Raw genomic sequence first — 24,085 nt, forward strand, 5'->3', positions numbered from 1 at the left:
TAACAATGTATTATTCATAGTTAAAACCCCAAAAAATAAAAATACAATAAAATAAAAATGCGAAAAACACAAATTGTTCATAAAAACTGATAAAATATCTTTGGAATTTTATGGGTGGGTTATATTAGTGCACATAGATTTCTGCAGCGCAACGATGTCACAACAATGACTCTTCAGAGATATAAGTTGTACGAGTAAGTATGTGTATAACAAATTGTTATTGCGTTTTCATTATATATCAGTAGTACGAGTATGCTGATAAGGAAGTTGTCCAATCTATTGTAGCAAAGAGGGTTTTCCAACATTTCATCGACAACGTGTGATTCAAACACACAGCCAAGGGGATTAAGGGCTCTTGTGTCGTACGAGAAATACTCATGTGTAAATCGTACTTTGATATTGTTATCAGCTGTGACCAACCAGTTAGGCTTTAAATTACCCCAAAAGAGCAAATATACGTGAGCAGGCATTAAAGGGGTATTCAAATGTGGAAAAAATAATTTGATATGCACTCATAACTTATAAATAAAACATACGTGTATGTAGATAATGAGAACGATTTTAAATCACAGTTTCCTCTGTGATTGATAAATCGCAACTTTTTGCATCACCATCAACACTCTTCTCCGCCTTGAAATGAGGGGTAATCGAATAAGATTGTTCAAGTCAGCTCGACATGCGAAAGCCACTGCGTCTTTCATACTCACTGGTCTATTAGAAGATTCGAAATAGATTTAATGCATTTCCTGACGGCATTAGAAATTTTAATAATTTAAAAAAGTATTTTAATAAAATGATTTTTTGCAACAGCTCACAATTTGCATCTTCACTTCAATATCCAGCGGCTAAGTGGCGAGTATACTCGTATGTGAGAAGTCCATTACAATCCCACTAGTGGTATCAATTTTATGAAAACAATTCCAATACATAAATTGAATTGTATTTATTGAATTTATAAAAATATCAACTAATTTATAATTGCAATATATTAAAATTAAACAGTGTGTCTATATTTCCTCACCATAGGACTTTTGCGAGACTAATATTAGAATTAAAATTGAAGCACAGTTGCAAGAGTAAAGTAACCTAAAAGTACAATATATGCTAGTTATAACAATAAGAGCCAAAAGCTTTAAAATATACATAAATAAAAATGTAAATTATAAAGTCTTTTGTTAATATTAAAAATATAACATTAAATTAAAAATGTATTTACATAACATTAGATAATATGTATTATGAAGGTAATTTGATAACGATCTAAATATTTATATGACTAGCGAACTAATTTAAAAGTAAACTTAACAACTTAACAAAACTAATAAATAAATGCATTGGAATATTTGCAATGCCCAATGAAATGCTAAAAATGAAATACATTTATTTCATTTATTCCGCAGGGCATTGTTGGTGTCTGTCTGATCGAACATTGTGCGCTTACCTTTGGCTCGAACGTCGCACTTAAGAGCGCAGTTAAGAGCGAAAATACTGGGAATGGCTTGGTGTGTGCGTTTGTATGGGAACAGTTTGGCGTTTGGGAACGGTTGCTTGTCGTAGTCGCCGCCGCCACTAACAACCCCTAATTAGGGCCAGACGGCGGCCAGTGTTAATGGCTCTTGTTATTCCCATGCGAGTTGAAGGCGCGTTTAAAAGCGGGGCGGCGGGCGGGTGCATGCGAGTATGTACATGAGTACATACACATGTACATATGTAGAGGTGAGCACGTACAAACTATACGAGTATGTGTGTATGTGTGCGTGCGTGTGTGTGTGTCTCACACGCCTCATCAATCGGTCTTGGAAAGTATTCCGCAAAATGACCCCTTGAGCTTTATCAATGCCTTTGCAGCTGCAGCAACAACAATGGAGCCATTGACTCCAACAACAATAACAACAACGAGAACAACAACAACAACAGTTGGCACTACAATCGGTCGGTATAGGCGGATGGATATTTGGTGCAAAAAATAAAAAAATAAATAAAAACAAAAATGCCGATGCGTGCGCCGGAAGTTGCGTTGCGAAAATGTGGCGGCATGCCAGCGAATCCTGTAAACAAGTCAATAAAGTACATAACAAGGAAGTTGAGGATTTTGTTTGCCTGCAAATGCGGAACGGCGGGTGGTTTGTTGTTCGCCTTCATGGGTCGCAGCACGGAAACAAAGAAATGTATACGAGAGTACGAGGAGAATGCAAGCAAGCTGGTTAGCCATTTTTGGCACTTTGCAGCCCCGCAGAACTTTCACTGTTTTTTGGATTTGTAACATCAGCACACACACACACACACACACACACACACACACACACACACACACATACACACAAACATCGACACCCACACCCAGAGATTATCAACAGGTGTGCCATATATTTGAATACACTCACGTGATTGTTCGGTAGAAGCTCTTTATATTGGGAGAGAAAGAAACGTACCTTGCTTTTTGGTTTGCCATTTACAGGCATTAACTTGGCTCAAAGCTATATGGACTTACCAGTAATATAAAGCTGCATTAGTCGCTCTGTTGCAGCACGATTTACTTTAAGACGATTTCACCAATTTCCTAAACAATAAAAAACAAAAGCTCGCAAGAAACAAAGCACTGCGAAATGGCATAAATAAAAAGGGCCGGAAGTGAATTTTTGAGCGGAAATAATTTTGCCACATGTTGAAAAATAAAATGAGAAATGCACACACACACACACACTTACGCACACGCCAAGGAACGTCTTCGCCATGTGGGGGGCGCACTAAAACAAAATCACGCTCAGCTAAGGGGAGGGACGGACGACGCGTCGGGACGAAGAGACATTGTGTGTGTTATTTGGGAAGCTGAAAAAAAAGGAAGGGGAGGGCGACAATGGAAATCCATACACATCCCTTGTGCAGACAGAGTCAAATCAAACGGATACACACGTACAAATACATATGTGACTACTCTATATACATATGGGTACCATATACCCTTACATACAGACATACATATGTACATATGTACATATGTATATATGTACATATGTATGTATGTACATATAAGCAGGCCCAAAATATCTTTTGCTCATTTTTCTTTTAATAATCTGAGCAGGTGGCAAAGGTTTTTTTGTTCTTGTACTTATTGTTTTCATATAAAAATTCATTTTCTGGCCGCTGACAAAGGATGCGACCAACACACACACACACACACACACACACACACTCACAAAGGAACACCCTCATACACACAGAATGGTGTTTGTGTGCGAAGATTGGCGGATGTTTTCAACTGTTTTAGCTGTCTTTAATATTTTATGAGCGCTTTGGCCTATAAGGAAATACCCTTCATTTCGTGTCAAAAATACTTTGATTTTCAGCAAGCATTCGCTAAAACTTTACCAATATTCATAAACCTTTAACACTTGGCGAAGTTGAGCTGTTTTTGAAATGAAAATTAGACACACACAAACAGTATTGTCATCGCATAATTGACAAATGGTCGATGTTCCTTTATACAATGCTCACAAAATTATTATAATATAAATCGTAAAAGCGAGAATGGAAATCAATTTATACATTTTTATTTAACTCGCGTTGCTGCGCCACTGAAAACTAATCGTTTTTAGGCTTTCGGATGGCACATCTTTCTCAACACCTCGTCAACCTTTATGGCTTCTGTAAGGTATGAGAAGCGCAAAGGAGACCCTAATTCAACCGTCCAAATTAGTTAATATTTATAAATAGATAAGTAAAGTGGTTTGTTTAACTTAATTTTAACTGTTTTTATCTTTTTCTCATGGTACTGTATAGTCCGAGCAAATAAATTGAATGAAACAATACAACCGGGAATATGCAGTGTTTCCTACTCCCCCCATGAGATTGCCGGCCACTACCGACAGATGGCGCTGTTGCCGAACTATAGCTGATCGTCAAAGAAAGCTTTTTCCGGGCCATTGCTGTTGCCGCAGTGATAAATAAATTAAAGCAATACTGGGACCGCATTTGAATATTTCGGGTTTTTACATAAAGGACATTAATTTCAATATAGAATCAGGTTTGAAAATCAGCAAACCTAAAGCAAAGACAAACAATCTTGTGAACATAAACGAAGGTTTCATTAGAAAATAAAATACTTGATTTTCATATTTTTGAAGACAAATACCGAGTCACGCGTTTTATCAAAATAGAGAGACACACGTGAGGCCACGACGAATGTTGAGGAAAGTACAGTTTATGAAGCTGTGTAGCAGAACATATGAATGTTTATGAGACTGAACTAAAGTAAATAGTATAGCGATACCGAGACAATGTAATTGGATATTAAATGATATTAAAACAACTACTAGAAGCATTTAGTTTGCAAACTTCAACATGTTATGAAATATACGATACTGGTATTATCAAAGTGAAAAGAGATATTGCTGAAGGCCTTAGTACAAATTGGATTAAGTGTCTCTTCCGCCAAAATATTTATATACATTCTATGCATTTAATGCATGGCTAAGCCCAAGTCATGTTGTGATTTGATATTGATTGTGCTGCATTATCTTAGTTTAGTTGATGGGTTTGTGGATTAAGACAAAGTACATAGTAAGCATTCAAGGGCTAATAGATAATTGCTGTCTTAAATATAGTATGTTTTTCTATTCTTTGGCACACACCTTGACTGTTCAAACAAACACACACACGCGCACACAAACATACATACTTGTATGTACATCTATTCAAACCCTTTTCAAACACCGAGTGCACAAGAGCCCCAGGAAGTTTGCACAAACGTGTATGTATGACGTTTTTTCCCTTTCTTGTACAAGTATGTAGTGTGAATAGAAAGATGCAGACGTGTATTGTGCGTGTCATGTTCAATTTTCATGGCTATTGCAATATTTAAAGGTGTGCAGTCCCGGAGATGTTATATTTGTGAATAAGTTACGTGCGAACAAATACAACAGCAGTACAGAGGCCGAACTTAAACAATGGGCCGGGCAGCCATGAAAAGGAAGAGGACCGATAGCAATGCGAATGTGCATCCTATTTGGTATGCAACACTTGTCGGGTAACCTTTTCAGTGCTGTTGAGTGTGCGATAGCAAAACACATACATGCACACACATACACAGTGCGCACGAACACACATACGACATGGAATAAGTGTAGCTAGCAACACCGAAAGTGCAAAGTTGCGTATGCGTAATATTTCGTATGCACTTCGTGGGCGGAAAACTTTGCGTAGGCAAGGCTAAAGTACATTTGTATATATACCTACACACATACATGCACACATGTACTATAGTTGAGTGATTGTGCGTGCTGCTGGGTTGATAGGAAAGAAAATTCTATTTTAATGCCTGTATTTAGCAAGAAAAATGTGTGTGTGATTTACTTTACATATAACAACAAAAGTACGTGGATAGCTAATTTTAAAAAATTATAGTTCTATATATTATTTATTTATAATTGTTTATTATTTATTTCTAATTTATTTATTATTTGTTATTATTTATTAATCATAAATAATAATGAGTCGAATCCTTCAAGCTTGCTGGTCTCACAAGTTTGAAGAATAATAAAAAAAAAGAAACTACAGCTAACTGAGACCATCTTCGAAGGAAAAAAAATGCAAAATAAATTTAATATATATTGTTCGTTACTATAAACTACATTAAACGTACCTTTATTTACTATATTGGGTAATTCCCATTCGCTTTTGAAGCGATCTAGTAAAAAACATGTTTGTAAATTTGAAATCATTTACTCGTACAGGGAAATACAAAAGCTTGAGAACATTTTAAATAAATGGATAAAATACTTACAGTACAAATAAATTGATTTCCTCACCATTAAGAAGGTGAAATTATTAAAATACTTTTGACATATTTGACTTCCACAGCGATCACATAGGTCTTATTCACACTTTGTGAATTTGTTTGTGTTTTGCAATTTTTCTTCGTTCAATTTTTCTTGTCTGGATGGTTTGCAAAATTATTTCAAATTATTTATTTTCTTTATTTTCACTGCTCCTGTAACTGATGAGCGCGCTCAATAAATACAGGATATAGCGTAGAATAGCGTGATTCTGGCATCCATTTCTTGTTTTTCTTTTTTTTTTTGAACATGTAAATAGTCCATTGGTACACCATTCCTGGCCAAAAATTAAATCAAATCCCTATTAAAACATTTCATGCAAATTAAGAAAAATGCAGAGCCAGAGAGACAGACACGGCTGGCGACTGCCTACAGCCGCCAACAAAGTGGCTGGCAACAGTTTCATATTAACATAAATATAACACGGCCATTATGCCCGCGACACACCCACCATACGCAAAACATTTGCATGTGTGTAAAGTTGTTCTATGGCCGTGTTCTGTACAATATGTTATATGAAAATGATTTGAAGTGTAATTTCAACTTAATAAACTTCCATGCTCACACGCAGACATACTGAGGATTTACCCAGCAAACATTTTTGGACATTGCTTTTTTCATTTGCGATACGTTCATTTCTGCAGATAATGCAATTGAAGATGCTCATTAAATTACTATATTTTTAAATGATGGGGAATTTCAATACCTACTCGATCAAATATAATATTCTTTAGATTTTATTTAAAGTTATGTTTACTTCTTTCTGTAAAGAAAGCTAAAATCGTCCTCTAAGTAAGGCTATCCTTAATAATGGGACGTACGTTACATTTAATTTGTATTATGTATGATACATACTATATTTTCAGGAAACTAGTTACAGTTTTTCATTTTGTTGGTCCTCTATTTAAGCCAGGATATCGAATTTTTAATTCAGCTCATAATTTAAAAAACCTTCCGAAAATTCTGAAAAGGAAACACAGAGAAGAGCTTTTGAAATTAGATTTTAAAACTGTCAATAAAATGTTGAGAAACCATCTAACTTTATACATGTATATAGCGTGTCGGAATGCCCTAACTACGTAACAGTAGGACCACCCACTAACCACTAGCAGCTAATAATTAAGCCATGACCAAATAGTGATCGAATCGAATAGCTAAGTGGTGACTAATGATCAATAATCGATAGCAGGCGATAACAGATAAGAATGCATCAATTGGGATTGACGCCAAGTGAAGATTTGAATAAAATGAAAAATAATTAATGTTCTCAATTATATTGAACTTAATTTACTCAACAAACAAGAAATTCAAATTACATTTACATGACAACCAGTCCATGAAGGATAAAGGAAAGTGCAAATAAACAACTGTTTACCGACAATACGTTAAAAATATCCGTTTCATCTTCCAGAAAGCAAGGTGTGTTAGAATCAGAATCAAAATTTGTTCGTTGTTTCGTTCTGGAATATGTTTGCTGGGTATGGAGCTCCGTACTCGTAAGTGTTTGAGCCGCGCTCGCAATGACGAAGAGGACGAGGACGAGGACGAGGACGAGCACCTGTCAGTGCAGCAGGCCCTCATCATTACGCACCAGAGCCGACGACAAGAGGGCGTTTGCAGCCTTTCAGGCGTCCATGGGCCATTTATGCCTTTAAGATTGAGATGCTGGCGACGAGTACGACGACAATGAGGACGGCAGGAAGTAAAGTTGTCAAAAGTGAATTTGCATAAACGTATGAAATTTTAATATTTACGACAAATTTTCAACAGCTTCCCCTTCCTCTTCAAGTTGGTGATGCTTCCAGCGATTTGCGCACGTAATGTACTTGCTCGTATTTTGAAGAAAAGTTTCTGATTTGGCAATGGGTGCGGAGCAGGCTGTACGGCAAATAGATGGACCAGTAAAACATACATAGATAGGTAACGCCACTCAACTGTGTCGCTTTTGGGGGTTCGAAAAACAGTAGCATTGCAAATTGAATTAGAATGGAAATACATTTAGAGAGGGGGGTATTGAAATAGGTGGAAATCTGGTGCACGTGTGTTTCGATAATAAAGGAATAACTTTGAAGTGAGTGAGATTAAGGGTGCGTCTATTTGAATGGTATACAAGTATTTAGTAAATTCTTCTTTATTTCTCATAATAACAGTCTATCGAATTGTAGAAAATGTGCACACCTTGTACAAATTTTTTGTGAAATCTTTAATTTCATATGCAAATTGTACAATCGTCCATAAAGTAATGCCGCAAAGGATGGGCTTTTGCTAGAGACCTGTTCCGATTATTTTTTCGAATCCACGCTCGAGTCGTTTTGATTTCTCATGTTCTACGCTCAAATTAATGCGATTAATGGGTAATAATCAGCAGAAGTCCCCCCAAACTTTCGTTTGCTTGACGAGTATTGAAGGCATTGAGAGATTTTTAAGTCGAAACTATTTTATAAATTCAAGCAAACTTTTGTTTACAGAACACACATCAGTATGCCGATATACAAAATGGATCGGTTACGCAAAACATACGAAGACCCTCCCCGACCCACCCGACCTCCGCCTAAGCCTAAGATTAAAAAGAAGCGTAAAAAAAATGAGAAGTTGAAAAGGCGAATTCTGAGGAAGCTGATACGCATCCTCGTAGGTGTGACGAGAAAGTCGGTGTTCTTTATAAACACCAAGAGCGAAAGAATACGTTATGCGACAATAATCGAGACACGGGCAGCGCTACGTGAGTTTGCCGCATATCTGATCTTTCTCGTTTTGGCTACCATTGGTAAGGCATTAGCATCAGTATTAGTCGAGTAATGGATCTATCTAAGCGCTTCACCCGCAGTCACACAGACGTACGTACATCAAAGCATGTATTATTCAAATGATACGAGTAACCAACTGTTGAGTCTGCGCAAGAAACTGATAAAGCCGAGTGTATTTTTCGAATATAACCGCATAAATAGCATCAATGCCTTCTGGATATTCATGATGACCACATTCTTTGAGATTTTTGAACATAACGACTTCAACCCAAACGACAGAGCCAACATTTATAACTTCACCAACGAGACCACCACATTTTCCAACATCTATGGTGATGTCTTCAATCGCACACTTCTTCATGGCAATATACTACTCGGCGCCCCTCGCCTACGTCAGATTCGGGTGGCGAGAGGTCTCTGTGTTCCCAATGTTGCCCTCGGTAAATATCTGCCCGATTGCTTTGCGCCCTATTCCTGGTTTAACGAGGACAGGTCAGACTATAGAGGGTAGGGGAAGGTTAAGGTGGTTAAATGAACTGTATATAGATCGATATTGTTCTTATTCGTTATAGAATACCCTTTACGAGCCTTACTACGGCATGGACGACACCTATCTGGGATGAAATTGATATTTATTTGGGCGCAGGCTATGTGTTCGACTTTACTTACGATCAGGATGAGAATAGGCGCCTTGCAATGATGCTCAATAAAACGAACTGGTTGGATGCAGGATCTCGCTTAATCCTTCTCGAGTACACGCTCTTTCATGTCAATTCCCGGCTCTTTCAGAGCGTCAAGTAAGTACGATTCTCGATTTTATGATAATACGGGTATATGCTAGTTAGCCTCGTTCAGCGCCGCACATATTGGTCGGTTGAGGAAAACAAAAGATGTGTGCATTTACAGTTTGACGGAGAAGAATGATTGCGAAATTTGATTTAAAAAATATAATAAGTAGAGCTATTTCTTCCCTTTTTAATTGCTTACATAACAATCAGTTTTAATGAAATTTTCAGCATTCCTACGTTTTAAGCATTTTTTGTTTGCATCAGATTTTGTATCCTTAAAACTTTTAAGGATACAGCTTTTTTTTTTAGCTATTACACTGGACACAGGCTATGATATGGAGGTATCTCCAATGCCAGTATTGATTGAACTCCAACAGAAAGCAATTTTGTGAACATAATATCTTAGGAAAGCTCATACCAAGTACATACAAGTATGTCATATCAATCTGAAGAATGAACATCGCAAACAATTTGTGATACGTTTTTATTAACCTTTAATATACTCTCCGATTCAGATTGAAGTTTTGAGCGCTCGTTTAGTTTATTCTTATCAGTATGCGTAGTTATAGAAAAGGTTGAAAAAGAGTTCTTGTGCAAGGATGTTTATAGTTGATTGCAATTTTTTAATAACTGTTTTTTTAATGTTATAGATTTTTGTTGGAGTGCCCACCCACGGGGGGCATATTACCCCAGACTCGGTTTCGTAACTTGCGCTACGATTGCTTCTTCACGGATCCCAGTTGGAAAGTGTTTACAGCTGTAATTTTCTATTATATTTTGGTTGGACTTCGGACCAAAAGTGAAATCATCATATTGAGAGATGTTGGTTTCAAAACGTATCGTAAAAATCTTGTGAATGCCATGGATGGGTCTGTTTGTATTGTAAGTATTTTGATTTCACGTAATATTTATATGATAGTATTTATTATAATATTTCCCCCCTTGGTTATTTCCAGCTGTCCTATGTAATGGTGGTGTACCATGTGCTTCACCTTTTCTATATGAAGAAATTGACGAACGCTGTCAAGAGCACAGATGAATTTATAACCATAGATTGGGGCGTTTTCTGGAACATACAATACGCCAATATCGCGGCTACCGTTGTATTTCTAGCTTGGATGCGACTTTTGCATTTCATTGCCTTCAATCGTACGATGGTGATTTTTGTGAATGTTCTGAAAGCGGTATGTTGGTGGAAAAAAATGTTGTACTATTTAGTTAGTTTTGGCCGACAACTATTCTATTTATAGTGCGCCAACGATCTATTTGGATATTTTTTGATGATCACAGCTGTGTTACTGGCTTATGCGCAATACGGTATGCTGCTTTTTGGGGCCAAACATCGATATTTTCGGAACTATGTCGCCGCATTCATGAACATGATTCGGTGGATACTTTGTGACTTCGATTATCGCCGTCTGGATAATGCCAATTCAGTAATAGCCCCCATCTATTGTGTGTCATACATTCTGTCTGTCTATGTTATATTGTTGCACGTTTTTCTGGCAATTATCAATGCCACTTATGATATGGTGAAGCGTGATTTGAAAACGAAACCGCAAAAATTAGGCGCTGTTTTTAAGATTTGGATGTGGAATATTTTCGATTTCTTTTATTTGATATGTAAGCGCAAGAAACGTCCGCCGAATCCTAGCCGAACCTTTACAAATGAGGATCCATACGAAACCGATCAGCGTATCGATCCACGGGAGGCGGCTAGGGCGGCTATAGCGCGAAAAATTGCGGAGCGGTAAGTAAAAGGAATCCGTAATTCTTTAAAGCTAACTACTTAGTGTCAATATTTTTTTTATAGCAACGAGCCGGGTCTTCCCATGCACATTTATGTGCCGGCACGCATAAGTCGGTGAGTACTGATTGGAGCCTTCGTTGTCAACCTTTCCAATATTATATTCATGGGTCTTTTACAGCGCTGATCTCCAATTGGACCTGTTTTTTGAGTTATTGGGACACTTGACGCATCGATTCAATAAAATGGAAGAGCGCCTAACTGAGAATATTGAAGAACTAAAAATTCAGCGCAAGGAGAGGGTTGACAGTTTAGGTCGCATTCCACGTTAATTTCGAACTCATATATCTAATTTATACGTATAATTGAATACTCGAATTATATTGATTACGATCCATTTGTCAAATCAATTTCGTAAAACGTTTAGGTAACACGAGCCGCAGATTTCATAGTTTTTCTGGAAATCCTATTTCCCAGCCAATATTTTTTCTTCCCTAACTATGTATTATGGTTCAAAAGTTCTTTGTGCTCATACAGACGAACATATGAGCGAATGGACGGACATGTCTATATCAATTCTAATACTTACACTATGACTTCTCTCTGTTACATACAGGCTTTCTTTCACACTTCGGGTAAAGGGTATTAAAAGCATGGCAAAGGCTCATATTAAGACAGCAACGGTGTTACTTCCAACAAATTTTTAGCCTTCGAGCCTAGAGGAAGGGGAAAACAATTTCTTTGTCATGATGAACTTTGAATTTGCTCATTTTTGTTTGTTACAATCCGAGCGCAAGGATATACGAGTATTGTGTTGGCAACTACGTTTACAAAAGTCCAGCTGGATAGCTACAGGAAACGAATTTTCAATTAACAACAAATATTTTGAGTGGCATATTTTTAGCATGCCACATTTACATACAAGTAGATACGAATATGTATCTATGTATGTCTTTTATGCCACCTCGGACTTTCATAATTAATGGCTACATAATTAAAGTTGACAAAGTCCTTGCGAATAATTGCCCAGCACATGCTACGTTTTATTTTTGGGCCAGCTCCCGGCCCTGACAACTGTGCATACCGTGTCCGGCTCTTTTGTGCCAGTATGTTCGTATTAGCAGCAACTTGTGTCCTGGCTCTGTGGAAAGGGATGGACAGCGATAAACATGGCAGAGTTGCCATGGCACCTCCTTTAGCGTTCAATGGACGACGAGCAGGTAACGTCATTAGAAGTTGATTTTAACTATGTATGTACTATATACACACGTATATGTACGGACACGATGCGCCTGTATCTTTTAGAGGTAATCAGGATGCCTCGAGGATGCTCCACTCCGCTCCGCTCCACTCCATTCCACCCCAACCCAACCTAATGTGAGTGCACTTGAAAGCCAATGGACTGGCATCAATCAGGGCCGATGTGTGTGTGTGGGAATTGAGGTGGCGAAGTCATGGTGGTCCATCTAATGGATATTTTCAATTTCATGCTTTCGTATCGCTGAACATATTCTAATTGAAAATTTAATTGAATCGTTTTAGTTACCTGCAAATGCAATTAATGTAATCAATATGAACAAGGGACTCAATCAACTGCAACAAACGCACAGATCTAATCGAGCCCAAGTGCTTTAAAAGGCTGTGCTGCGATTGGCGGAGTCAATGCTTTTAAGACTGACGGAAAAGTCCTTCAGCTGTAAATTTAAAAATAAACAACAATCTGCAATTGGGGAGATTATTGTCCCTTCCCCAAAAACAAACAAAAAAGTTGATGACATCCCATAGCATTTTATTCATTGGCATCTATTTAATCAGCCAATTATGCATAGCTGCTGCATATGGGAATAATCATCAGGGTAATGCTTTTCATTTAGCTCATACGAAATTAATATAATATTTTGCGCATTATAAAGCAATATGTGGTTTCCAGCGGTACAGCGAGCTCCCATGCCTGCCACACCTGTACAGGTACGCCAATGCGTGTGTGCGTTGCTTGCTTTGCTGGTTTGCGAGAAATTTTTAAATTAAACCGCGGAACACATGTTGGGAGCCGGTAGCTAGGTAGGTAGGTAAGTAGAGAGGTAACAAACGGGATTGTGGCCGTGGTAAGGCATACACGAACTCAAGTAAATTGCCATTTAACGTTGGGATTACAGGGAAACGAGCGTGCCAAGTTGTGGGGAAAGCATTGGGGGTTGCGATGATGATGGCAACTGTCAAACGCAATGCAAATTTACAAACGACTACGTTCGCATTTGAGTTACCATACTAGGGTGGGTGGTCTAAGGCGCCATTTTCTGGGGGCGCTAAAATCTCAGTCTTTATAAGCATTTCTACAATACTCTCCGTCCATTTGCACTGCTTTAAATATATGTTTATTATTTTTATACTCGTGTAGCGTACGCGTGATGCCAAAATCCCAATTAACATTATGTCAAAACTGAATGAAGGCAATGAAGGGAATATCGGCATAAATGATATGTTGAATCATAACTTGCGGTAGTATTAAAGTGTCCATTCTCTGGAATCATTCCTATTATAATGATAGTGAGAATCCAAACACAAGACATCAATTTAATGAAAAACTTGTGAATATATTCTTAGACGCCAAATATGATCTTAAAAATGATCCCCATTAAGGCTTTAACGAGGCAAAGGGGCTTGATATAGTTAGGTATAAAATAGAAAAGAAAGAAAAAAATGAAAATATTTTTTTAAGAAAACACGATTATGATGGAAAAAACCCTTCCAAATTATGTCGTTACTTAACACCTGGGTCAGGCACAAAGTTTTGAAACTGGGGGAGGAGTAGAAATTGAAACAGGCAGAGGGGTTAAAAAAAAAAAATAATAGCATCACTTAAGTAAATATTCAGGCTTGCTCTAGTATAAAAGATATAATGTTTATACTTAATATATATACTATGAAGCTGAATTTTTGCTTTTTCAATATACAATTACAAATACAACTCATTTGTATCGTGCTCTTATCCAAGTCACCTGATCAATTTATTTATTATTCAGTTATTCAAGGAAATTACGAAACTTGTACAAAGTCTGTCATGGGGAACATTTTTTGGCCGAACTGGTAAATGAAGTTGAAATCGTATAAAATATCTTAGCCACGATCATTCGACAATTTAGCCTTTTTGGCTTAAAAGATTTTTCTAACTATACGAGTTAACAGTGAATTCGAGCGTTACCCTTCAGGGTTACCCGTTCAGGTCCTCCAGAAAATTTAGCCTCAAGCCGTAGACAATAGGGAGCAAGCCAACTTCACACAATGTTGTGGATACTTTTCCTGACGATGTCATTCCCAGCACCTTGGCCGTCACTCGAGTTGTCAGTTAAACGCTTTACGCACACATATACGAGTATATAGTATGCCTATTTCCGGAGCACGCACCACATGGCAGCACATGCGCTACCGATGGAAAATTTCACGTCGGCCGACTGGCAAAGCGGCAAGACGCGTGTGAATGCAAGTCTAGGCTTCTCTAGTCTTGAATTCTCTGCGCTGGTGTTATGGTTTATGAGATGAGATGATGAAGTCGGTAATAAAATGCCACAATGCTGATGAGTACGAAGAAGGTGCTGCCAAGCTCAGCTCAGTTTAGTGTCCATTAAGTGTTTGAGGGATATTTTAATTTAAGGTTTGTATTTGAAGGAACTACTTGAACAATTTAGTTTTTCAATTGTTTTTTTTTTTTTCAAGCAAACAAATGTTTTCGCGTTAAAGCCCCGTTATGTCCAGTATAAATGTATATCGATAAGTAAATGTAATAGAAGTGGCAGAATTTAGATCTTTGTATTTATCTTCCCAAGTCATAGACTAATTCTTGCCTGCGTGTTTTCTTCGTCTTTAAGGCTCGCGATGTATATTGATAACATTAATAAGAAGAGCTGAGGAACGTGGGGTAGTTGGAGTGTCTCCTCTTTCTCAGCCAGAGCCAGAGTCAGATTCTTCTTCTTCGTCACTCTCTTCATCCTCTACCAGGTCACCGGTGTAATAAAGAACTGCTTTTGGAATCAGCTTACTTCGAATGAAATTTCCAACAACAAAATCTGACATAGCGTCATTTTCGTCAAAATCAATGTGCGACCAGTTGAAAAAGGTAAAAAAAGACTCCCTTGAAATCACTTCGGTTGTACTATGGTCTTTCTTCTTTCTCATGATCTTCCTCACTAAGCCCAGAGAACTCCTCCATTTGATAATGCAACCCTCGGACCTAACCAGCTCAGGTCCCTCGAAAGCGAAGGGATCTTTAGGATGGACTACTGCCCTTAAAAAGCATTTCTTTGTCAAAATGGGATTCGAGAAAAAATCGTTTTTGGCAAAATGAAACTCTAGCAAGAACGAGTAATCATCAAAGTACTGAACGCGTATATCCTGAAGTTTTTCAAGTGCTGGCACATCATGGTCCTGAACTAATTGAGATAGTGTAGATGTGTTGCGGAAGGCCTCTAGCCAGAAGTTCTTTAGGCCTTTCGAAGTTTCTAGCTTCTTCGTGTCTGTTTTAGCTTCTTCTTTCGGTTCTTCTTCATCTGATACACTATTAGTGCTCTGATCATTATCATTTTCAGACTCTACGCCAGGAAAAACTTTCCATTTGGGATCTTCGTTTGGCGGCTCGACATTGCCGTTAACTATTTGGGCACGCAAATCGACTAGTGGCTGGTATTTTTCAAAATACTTTTTTTCCAGCATGTACAAGTCCTTATAGAACTGAGCTTCTATTTTTAAATATTCATACTGTAGATTCTTCAAAGCAACGATTCGGTTTTTTATAGTTGCTGGCAATAGTTTGATCCTTTCTTGAAGGAATAGTCGACGTCTCTCCGCCGGCCATATGCATAATAATTGCTTCATCGAGCTGAAAACGATTTCAATATACTTCTGTATTTGTTAATGGCACTTACTTACAGTTCTTCGGGAATGGGATCCTTGTTGGTATTACCCTCTGGTGAAGCGTCCATATTCCAAAAACTCTCCGCGCGTTGTTATCCAAAAATACAATATTTTGTCCAACTTTGATCAGGAATATGGTGCGTATATCTGCTTTGGCACAAAGACTTACATCAATTACAGCTGTGGTGAGATTTCAAAGAATAGCTAGCAGGAAGAAATCTATTTGTGGTTGTAAAATACTCGCTTAAAAGACACACGTGTAAAATAATTGATGTGGGTGAAGAAAATTTGGCGAATTGAATTTGTAGCAAGACTAAAGAAGTCGCGTTCATAATTCGAATACAGCCAGTAAGAAGAGCTACAACTTACCAAAAGCTCAACACTTTAATATCAATATAGACGTCCGATTCGGTTCGTTGCAACGCCCATGCGTGATATGGATTTCTAAATTTTAAATGTGAATATTTGTTCTTATATCAAAAGTTTTATATACGTACAGTGCCAGACTACTTATGTTGTGAAATACAGCGTGAAACGTTATTGTCACAGACTATTAAGTTTCAGAATCGAAGAGAATATCGAGAGTATTGTATTTGACGTAATCTAGATCTGGAAATATTCGACAGTTTCAATGTTCAAAATATGTAGATAAATAAAAATAATAAGTGATTTATATTTGGGAACTTGATGTGTAAACAAACGAAGCAATGCCAGATACAATAAAAACCATTTGGCCACCTTTTTATTTGTTTATATTAATTCAAAGTCTAATGTGTTTACAGTTTAGCTACAAGTATTTTTCTTTAAAAATTCTGTCAATAGACAGGTCTGTTCATCCGTTCGCCTCCCTGTCCGTCTGGATAAACGCCTTAATTTCGGAAACGGCTGGGGCCACAATTATCAAACATAGTTTGATGGCTCTCCTAATCCCTAGGCACCACAAGCTTATTTAATTTTGTTGATAGCTCCTCTACTTTTTGCTTATGAAGACATATTCATACCATAATCTGATGTTTTATACTATAGCTGTCATAGGAATTATTGGAACAACAAAGCTAATGAAAGAATGTAAAAGAAAAAGTGTTAAGGAAAAAGTGTAAAAGAAAAAGTGTAAAAGAAAGAGGGGGGTACAGGTTTGTAAAGATTTGGCCTGGCATGAGTTCAACGTGTTTAAGTTCTTTTCGGGTGTTGGGTACTTTACTGTCGGCCTTACTGAGAAAAACTCTTGGACAATCTTGTCTAATCACTGTTTCCCAGCAGCAATTTTATATGATGTTTTATCATAATGGACTCACGATACTATAGCTGTCATAGGAATTTTTGGAACAACAAAGCTTATGCAAGAATGTAGGGGGGAAAAGTGGAGTACAGACATGACTTTAACGTGTTAAAGTTGTTTTCGAGCGTTAGGTACTTTACTTACTGTGAAAAACTCTAGGATAATCTTGCTAATAACTGTTTCCCAGTCGCAATTTTATAGCAACATTTTTATGTTGAAGGCTAGTAGTCTAGATCGTCTTTTTTTCTTTTGTCCTGCTGACTGTTGATGAAATGCTGATGAAAATAATGTAAAAATATTTTAGATAAAAAAAAAACAAAACAGTGTATTTTCGAAAGCTGTAGTTGTTTAGAATATGCCTGCCTTTCTGCTCGTTCGTTTGTCTAATTGTCTGTTCGACTGATTCTCTGACACGTGTGTCGTCGTGTCGTGTCAGCGAGATTTGCTGGCTTGTCTTCAAAGCTATAGGGCCACTATGTTTACTCGCGCATTTATTTATTGCAGCCATGGAAGGAGAGTCTTTTGATTTTGGGGTTTCAAACATTCCCTTTGACAAATGGAGAAGCGCGTGCTTTGGCGCGCGCAAATAGCATTGTTATTGTTATTATTGCGTAGGCTGAGTCAATATACAACCACATGGAAGCCCCGCCAACTGGTAACAGTAAAAAGACAGTAACGATGGACCCAAATATATCTCTCGTGACGTTGGCAACATATTCGGCATTTCGTTGGCTTTACCCCCAACCCATTGCCATCCAGTCATGAGCTCAACAATTCTGATGACACACAAACACGATTACATACTACAATACATTAGTACGCATGTGTATGTATATACTTGTATGTATGTATGTATGTACATACTGGTATACGCTGATAGCTTTATTGAGGTCCTCAATGGGGTGTGAGTGTATGTGTGTTTTGCAAATCGAATTGAACTTATTTTCTGCAAATTCTATTACATGTTTCCCATTTCGGCACTTTCAAAAGTTTTCCCATGCATATTTAATATGCATTCGAATGCTCAAAGATTTATGCATACTACGCGATTTTGCAGTAATCGCTTAACCCCATTGGAAAAATGTACAAATGAAAATTTGAGTAGCATCTAAAGGGTCCGCGTCTGCTTTTTACGAAAAATAAATCAAATAAAATAAACACGGCTTATGTGTTGCCTTCATTAAATATATGAAGCAACTAGGAGGGGTACACATTTTTATGAAAACATAGGTTGTAGCTGTACTAAAATATTATCTAAACACCATGTTGACGCTTTAAATAGTTCTCTAAAGGACCTTTGAAACGCACAATTCTAACAAGTCTAGCCAATCGCATATAAATATTTAGGAGAACTTGAATGTAGAGGGCAACAAAGAAGAAATAGAAACTTAGAAACCCTTTGTTTGTTCTGAAGACGAATCTTTAAATATGTACTACATATAAGTAACTGAACCACAATGGTAGTTAATTTTTGGAGAAAATACGTTTGCAATAGTTTTGTATAAAAGCGAAAGGAATACAAAATATTTTAAGGTATGGAACAGTTCGAGAAAACGAAAAAGACTTTTTGAAAATTAATAAATTGGTTACAAAATAACGTATCTGAGTGTTCCAAATATTTACAAAATTTTTAAATTATTTGATTTATGATAATAAATATTATAATAGAGATATAATAAATATATAAAAATGTATATATTTTTTCTATTAAAATGTAACAGCATTTATGCGATTTAATTAAAATTTTTTGAAAATTATCAATTTACAATACACACATTTCGAAATGGAGATCATAGAGTTATATACTTTTTTCATTTCCTATATATCAACCTCAAAACATTTGTTAATGCGAACATGTGTTAATAGGATTTTAGGTATAATACTTGTAGTTTGGGTATGGAGTAGTAGAGGAATGGATTAAAAAACTCATATATGTATGTAAGTAGGCAGCCAGAGAAGCCAACAATTTGCCAAATAATTTATAAAGCTATAGCATGGCAAGATATGATATTAATGCTACTACCTTCAAAAGCAACAGCAAAAAGAATGTTTTATTTTTGCGAACGCTTCTTCGAGATTTACTTTTTCGTAGCTTAGTTTGTGTGCAAATTATCTGCCTGTCTGACCAAAGATTAGACATATATCGAATGAGATAATACAATCGGCATGTATAATGGGGTTAATGCCGCCAGTGCCTGCGGCTTGTCCAAAAAACCAACGTCAGCTTTTCATATGATTTACTTAGCCTTTTGCTTGCCAGCAACTTGATTAGACAGCGTCACGTACTCTATTCTCTGTTTGCGTGAGGCTATGAATGTGTGTGCGTGTGCTTGTGTTCAGCTTAGTGCTTAAATCATTAGACATATAACTGCAAAGTCAACCACATGTGACTTACACAGTAATTAAGAGCAGGATATTTCTAGAGGATATGTCACGAGGTGTAAGCAGACGACGCGCCATTCACCCCAAAACCAACCGAACCCAACCCAATACGGCTCCTAAGCACAACCCAACTCAACTGTCAGAAGGCATCGCACCTCGGAGCAACGCACGCACATGCACACGCACACACACACACACACACACACACACGCACATACATTCTTATACACACACACACGTGCAGGCACGTAACGCTATTCAGCTATAAATAGACGCAGGATTGCAGCGAAGGAACTTTCAAGAAACGGCAATAAAGCGAGCAGCGCTTTAAGCGCATACGTAGATGACCTCCCCCTCCAGGCTTCCAGGCATCCACCTATCGTATCTACATAATTGCCATTACCTATTTCTGGCAATAAGGAAACTAAATACGTACGAGTTTCGTAGACACCTTCAAATACGGAAAAACTTTTGTGAATGGATGCTGCCCTCATCACACGTGAAAGGCATAATCAGGAAAGCAGGAAACGCAAAGCGGAAAAAACTGAAAGCTGGGCAGTGTGATGAGACCACAACAAACTTCAGTGCTCCTTAGTATAAATCAGGACATTCTACTTCATCTGCCTTTGCTGGAAATGTAAAATCTCAGATACTTGTATACTTATTGCTTAAGTCAAACCAAACCTTGTGTTCCATTAAAGAAGTTTAAATGTTTCAGAAGCTCCTTGAATGCAAAGAAAAAGAATGGCTGTGGAACTGCTACCTTTTTGTTGGTATCAAGTCTACCAACATAGTTAATTAACTGCTTAAGCACTAACTAAAATAAAGCAATTATTATTAAATGTAATTACACATTAAATGCTAACTTACAGCTTTTGCGTCTTACAACCAAAACTAACTAAAACATTTAACATAAAATATTTAATTATGTAGCCCCTAATACTTGGATAGTAAAGAGTAATCATATAAGTAATTATTAAAGTAATATAATTTTTTATGTAATAGGGTTGTCTTCCAGAGTAAAGCAGCTTTAATAGTAGGGACCTAATTTTGTGGCATAAGTAACTCAGTTTTGAGAACTTTAAGATTATTTCAATGTTCTAGGCGGTTGGTTGTGATGTAAGGAGTGAGGAATCTATATAACCAAAGACTTGTTTTCTAAAATCTTGCAGACTTGAACAATTTTTAAGTCAATGCTCGACTGATTTTCGAATTGGTAGGCAGTTGTTAGTTTTAGGTCAATATGTTTTTGTTTTCTTATCATTTCTTGTTAAATCCATATAAATTTAGTGTTTTTTGTGAATATTGCAAATAAAATAATTGCTCAGAAGTGCTATGGCTGGCTTTAAATAAATTTAACACAAATGGAGCCACAATTTTTTCTTCACTTCTAACTATACTTTAACGGCAGGCTTGGGCAATTTCTGGCCTTATATAAAAGCTCAGCAAAAATTTATCACATGATGCTACAACAATTCACGCTTGCGATGGGGTCTACAAGTTGCATTTACACTTCGTTTAAGGAAACTCATTGCATTTGACCAGACTGGTGCTAAATAGTTCAAAGATAATACCAAAATACCAAGCCCTTAGCCTTTATCTGCAATAATACATAAAAGGAAATTAGTTTCTGGTTAATTTAGCAGCACATTATATGCACAAACATATGCATAGGAGTATCTGGTATCTAAGTACGTTCGAAAACACACACTCATTGATGCAATCAGAACATGCACACACACACACACATAGTAAGAGTCATTGAAGCCAAGTGGATGAAGTGAAATAAAGTGGGTTTCTAATTGTTGTATGTTCAGTGATAAGACGACCCCACGAACTTTCAGCGACGACAACAATGACAGGGCCAGTATCAGTGCCAATGCCAATGCCAATGTCAAACAATCAATCAAGTCCGTATAATCAAATAAAAGTTCAATGAATGAAGCACAGCCACAAGTCAAAATTAAAAATAGACTTATACGTACTTGTATTTATGTGCTCCCCTCTCTTTGGTTGGGACAACAAAAGACATAAATGTGGCTGATAAGGAAATTGCATTTCCCCAAAAATAAAATAAAAGTTAATGACTTTTGACATTTAACAGCAGCCACAATAAGAGCAGCAACGACAATACCCTGCACAGTGGGTTCATTCATAGCTGAAAACGATTGAGCGTGAATATTGGCTTCATAAGCGTGCTAAAATAATAATAAGAAAAGCATTAATAAATGAAATGATTTTCAAAATACATTTTTAAAAAAATTGTTGAGATTATTTGCTTCCTTAACTGTGTAGTATAGATTCGTCCATGAATGTAGCCAGAATCTGATTTTTTTTTTTTACCAGTAGACACTATATGTATAAATGAATATAGTAATAAAATAGACAAAACTTCATTTAGAAGTTGTGGTCAGTTATTAGCTTGACTTTAAAAAAATACATAAAAATGTCAAGTATAAAACGAAAAAAATGCAAGCAAGGCTTAGAATTTTTTGTTTGCTTTTGTAAGTGAATACAAAAAAAAGATAAAACATATTTTCAAAAAAAAACCAGTCTCTTCAATTTAAAGAAGATTAAAAAAAATGTACATTAGTAAGTAAAATTTAAATTTTAAGAGCAACTTTCGCTAATAGAGTATAAAAAAAAACTAACAACCAGTAATCGCCTAGAAACGAATCACATTTTAATTAACTGCTTCATTAACTATTTGGCAGGAACTAGAAATTTCCTGCATTTCAACAGTATGTTATTTTATTTTTATTTGGTTTGCCAGTTAACCGCGGCAATGAGTCAATGACCAAAGTTGGAGGAGAAACAATATTAGTGTTGAGCCAAAAGCGCGCCTGAAAATCGTAAAGCTAGATATGTTTGCCGCGGAAAATGATTGACGGACTTTTGGCAGAAAAGCAGACGCGCATGTGGCAGTAACTAGCTGGAGGGGATGGGGGTGGGGCCAAACAGCTGAGCGACGAAGCTGTCGCTGGCCAAAGTTGCAACCAAAGGCAGGCAAATCACCAAAGACATGAATGAGATACAAGTGTTGGATGCTCTGGGAGAGAGAGGAGGGGGACGCAATGGTTACTGGTTTAGTGGCGGCGCTAAAAGATTATAAAACGCTTTAAGAGCTATGCCAGTAAAGTCGCAGCAATAACAACCACAACAACCACAACAACAACAAAAATGATGGGTAGCACATGTTGCTGGGGCAGAAAGCGTAAATAAAAGCCTAAGCGAGCAAGTGAGTGCGGATGCGGGGATGGGGAAGGGGCCAGTGCGCAGACGCGCGGATAAAAACCAGCAAAGAAAGGGGCCAACGGATAACGGATAGTGTACGACCGGATAACAGAGCTGGTTGGGAACACTCGCTTGCACATGCCGCACCATCGCATATCATAGCCCCGCCGTGGCACGAAGGGCGGTCGTCTGCATGCTCGGGTGGGTGGTGGCTACCAAAATATCCGAGCAGTGGCAAATTTCGTCGCATGGCACGGCCACGGCACGGCACGGCACGGCAAAGCACAAAGCAGAAAGCACAGCACAGCACATCACAGAACAGAACAGCGCAGCAGCAGCACGCAGCACACCAAATACTTTTTGAATAAAACCAAAGAAATTTGTTTGTTTTGATTCAGTCGTTGCGGGTTTTTTAATGCGTACAGTAGCAAGCGGTGCTTCTCAAAGACCACCAAAAGCCAACAGCGAACAGCGAACAGCCAACAGCGAACGGCCAGCGGCCAACAGTCAGGAGCCACAACAACAACAACAACAACAATAATAATAAGAACAGCTGTGCTTAGCATAAGACAACAAGCGGCATTTTTGAAACAATTTTTCTTGCGGCAACAAAACAAAATGGATTTTCAATTATCAGCAGCTGCAGCAGCAGCAGCATGAAAATTCTGAGAAAATTGTGTTTATTTTTTTTTTGCATACAAGTACTTCATTTTTTTGCCGTTTTTTTTGTTCTCTCGCTAAAATGTGAAAAGTGTTGAGTATTGTGACAAAATGCAAACAGAATTTTGAATTTAATAGAACAAATGCAGCAGCAGATGAGCAACATTTGTTGCATACTTCCAGGTGAGTTAAGTGATAGAATCTAAGTATATGTACTATATGGTGGGCTTAAGTCCAGATCTTGTGCAACACTTCATAAATTGTGAGCCGGCTTTTCCGCAAATGGAAACTTCCTTTCTAGAAACGGAATTTTCATAAACTTTGCGCCTGCTTGCCATTACAATTAATTGCCATTAAACGCAATAGCACAGGCATATCGTTACAGAGGTTGCCGGCTGAGATTTCAGTCCTGACCTTGCCGACAATACTAATAAGAGGAAGAAGCTTTTCTTTGTGGCTTATCTCTTTTCTGTTCGTCTCCTTTTTTTTATTTATTTGCCCTCAAA

At 37.4% G+C, this 24,085-nt stretch overlaps 2 protein-coding genes across 6 annotated transcripts; one reads left to right on the top strand and one right to left on the bottom strand.

Annotated features, from left to right (window-relative positions):
• The first annotated feature begins 7,322 nt into the window (after window positions 1–7,322).
• On the top strand, window positions 7,323–11,522 carry LOC115629772 (polycystic kidney disease 2-like 2 protein). Its single transcript, XM_030526326.1, has 10 exons — window positions 7,323–7,551; window positions 7,605–7,754; window positions 8,303–8,601; window positions 8,662–9,088; window positions 9,154–9,378; window positions 10,020–10,251; window positions 10,326–10,553; window positions 10,620–11,119; window positions 11,183–11,233; window positions 11,298–11,522. Exons 3-10 carry the CDS (start codon window positions 8,316–8,318, stop codon window positions 11,446–11,448), a joined length of 2,100 nt encoding a protein of 699 aa, XP_030382186.1. The 5' UTR covers window positions 7,323–7,551; window positions 7,605–7,754; window positions 8,303–8,315; the 3' UTR covers window positions 11,449–11,522.
• A 3,385-nt stretch (window positions 11,523–14,907) lies between these two features.
• On the bottom strand, window positions 14,908–16,570 carry LOC115629825 (nucleosome assembly protein 1-like 1). 5 transcript variants are annotated; one of them, XM_030526398.1, is made up of 4 exons: window positions 16,522–16,570; window positions 16,394–16,468; window positions 16,040–16,204; window positions 14,908–15,989 (listed from the first exon to the last, which is right to left on the bottom strand). In XM_030526398.1, exons 3-4 carry the CDS (start codon window positions 16,090–16,092, stop codon window positions 15,056–15,058), a joined length of 987 nt encoding a protein of 328 aa, XP_030382258.1. In that variant the 5' UTR covers window positions 16,093–16,204; window positions 16,394–16,468; window positions 16,522–16,570; the 3' UTR covers window positions 14,908–15,055. The 5 variants fall into 5 exon arrangements, with proteins under 5 accessions (XP_030382258.1, XP_030382257.1, XP_030382256.1 ...); XM_030526397.1 differs by having other exon boundaries at window positions 16,040–16,228; window positions 16,522–16,563; XM_030526396.1 differs by having other exon boundaries at window positions 16,040–16,243; window positions 16,394–16,528.
• Between the last annotated feature and the right edge of the window lie 7,515 nt (window positions 16,571–24,085).

Source organism: Scaptodrosophila lebanonensis, unplaced genomic scaffold (assembly GCF_003285725.1).
Source record: "Scaptodrosophila lebanonensis strain 11010-0011.00,11010-0021.00 unplaced genomic scaffold, SlebRS2 tig00000165-arrow-arrow-pilon, whole genome shotgun sequence".
In the NCBI taxonomy this organism is placed as follows: domain Eukaryota; kingdom Metazoa; phylum Arthropoda; class Insecta; order Diptera; family Drosophilidae; genus Scaptodrosophila; species Scaptodrosophila lebanonensis.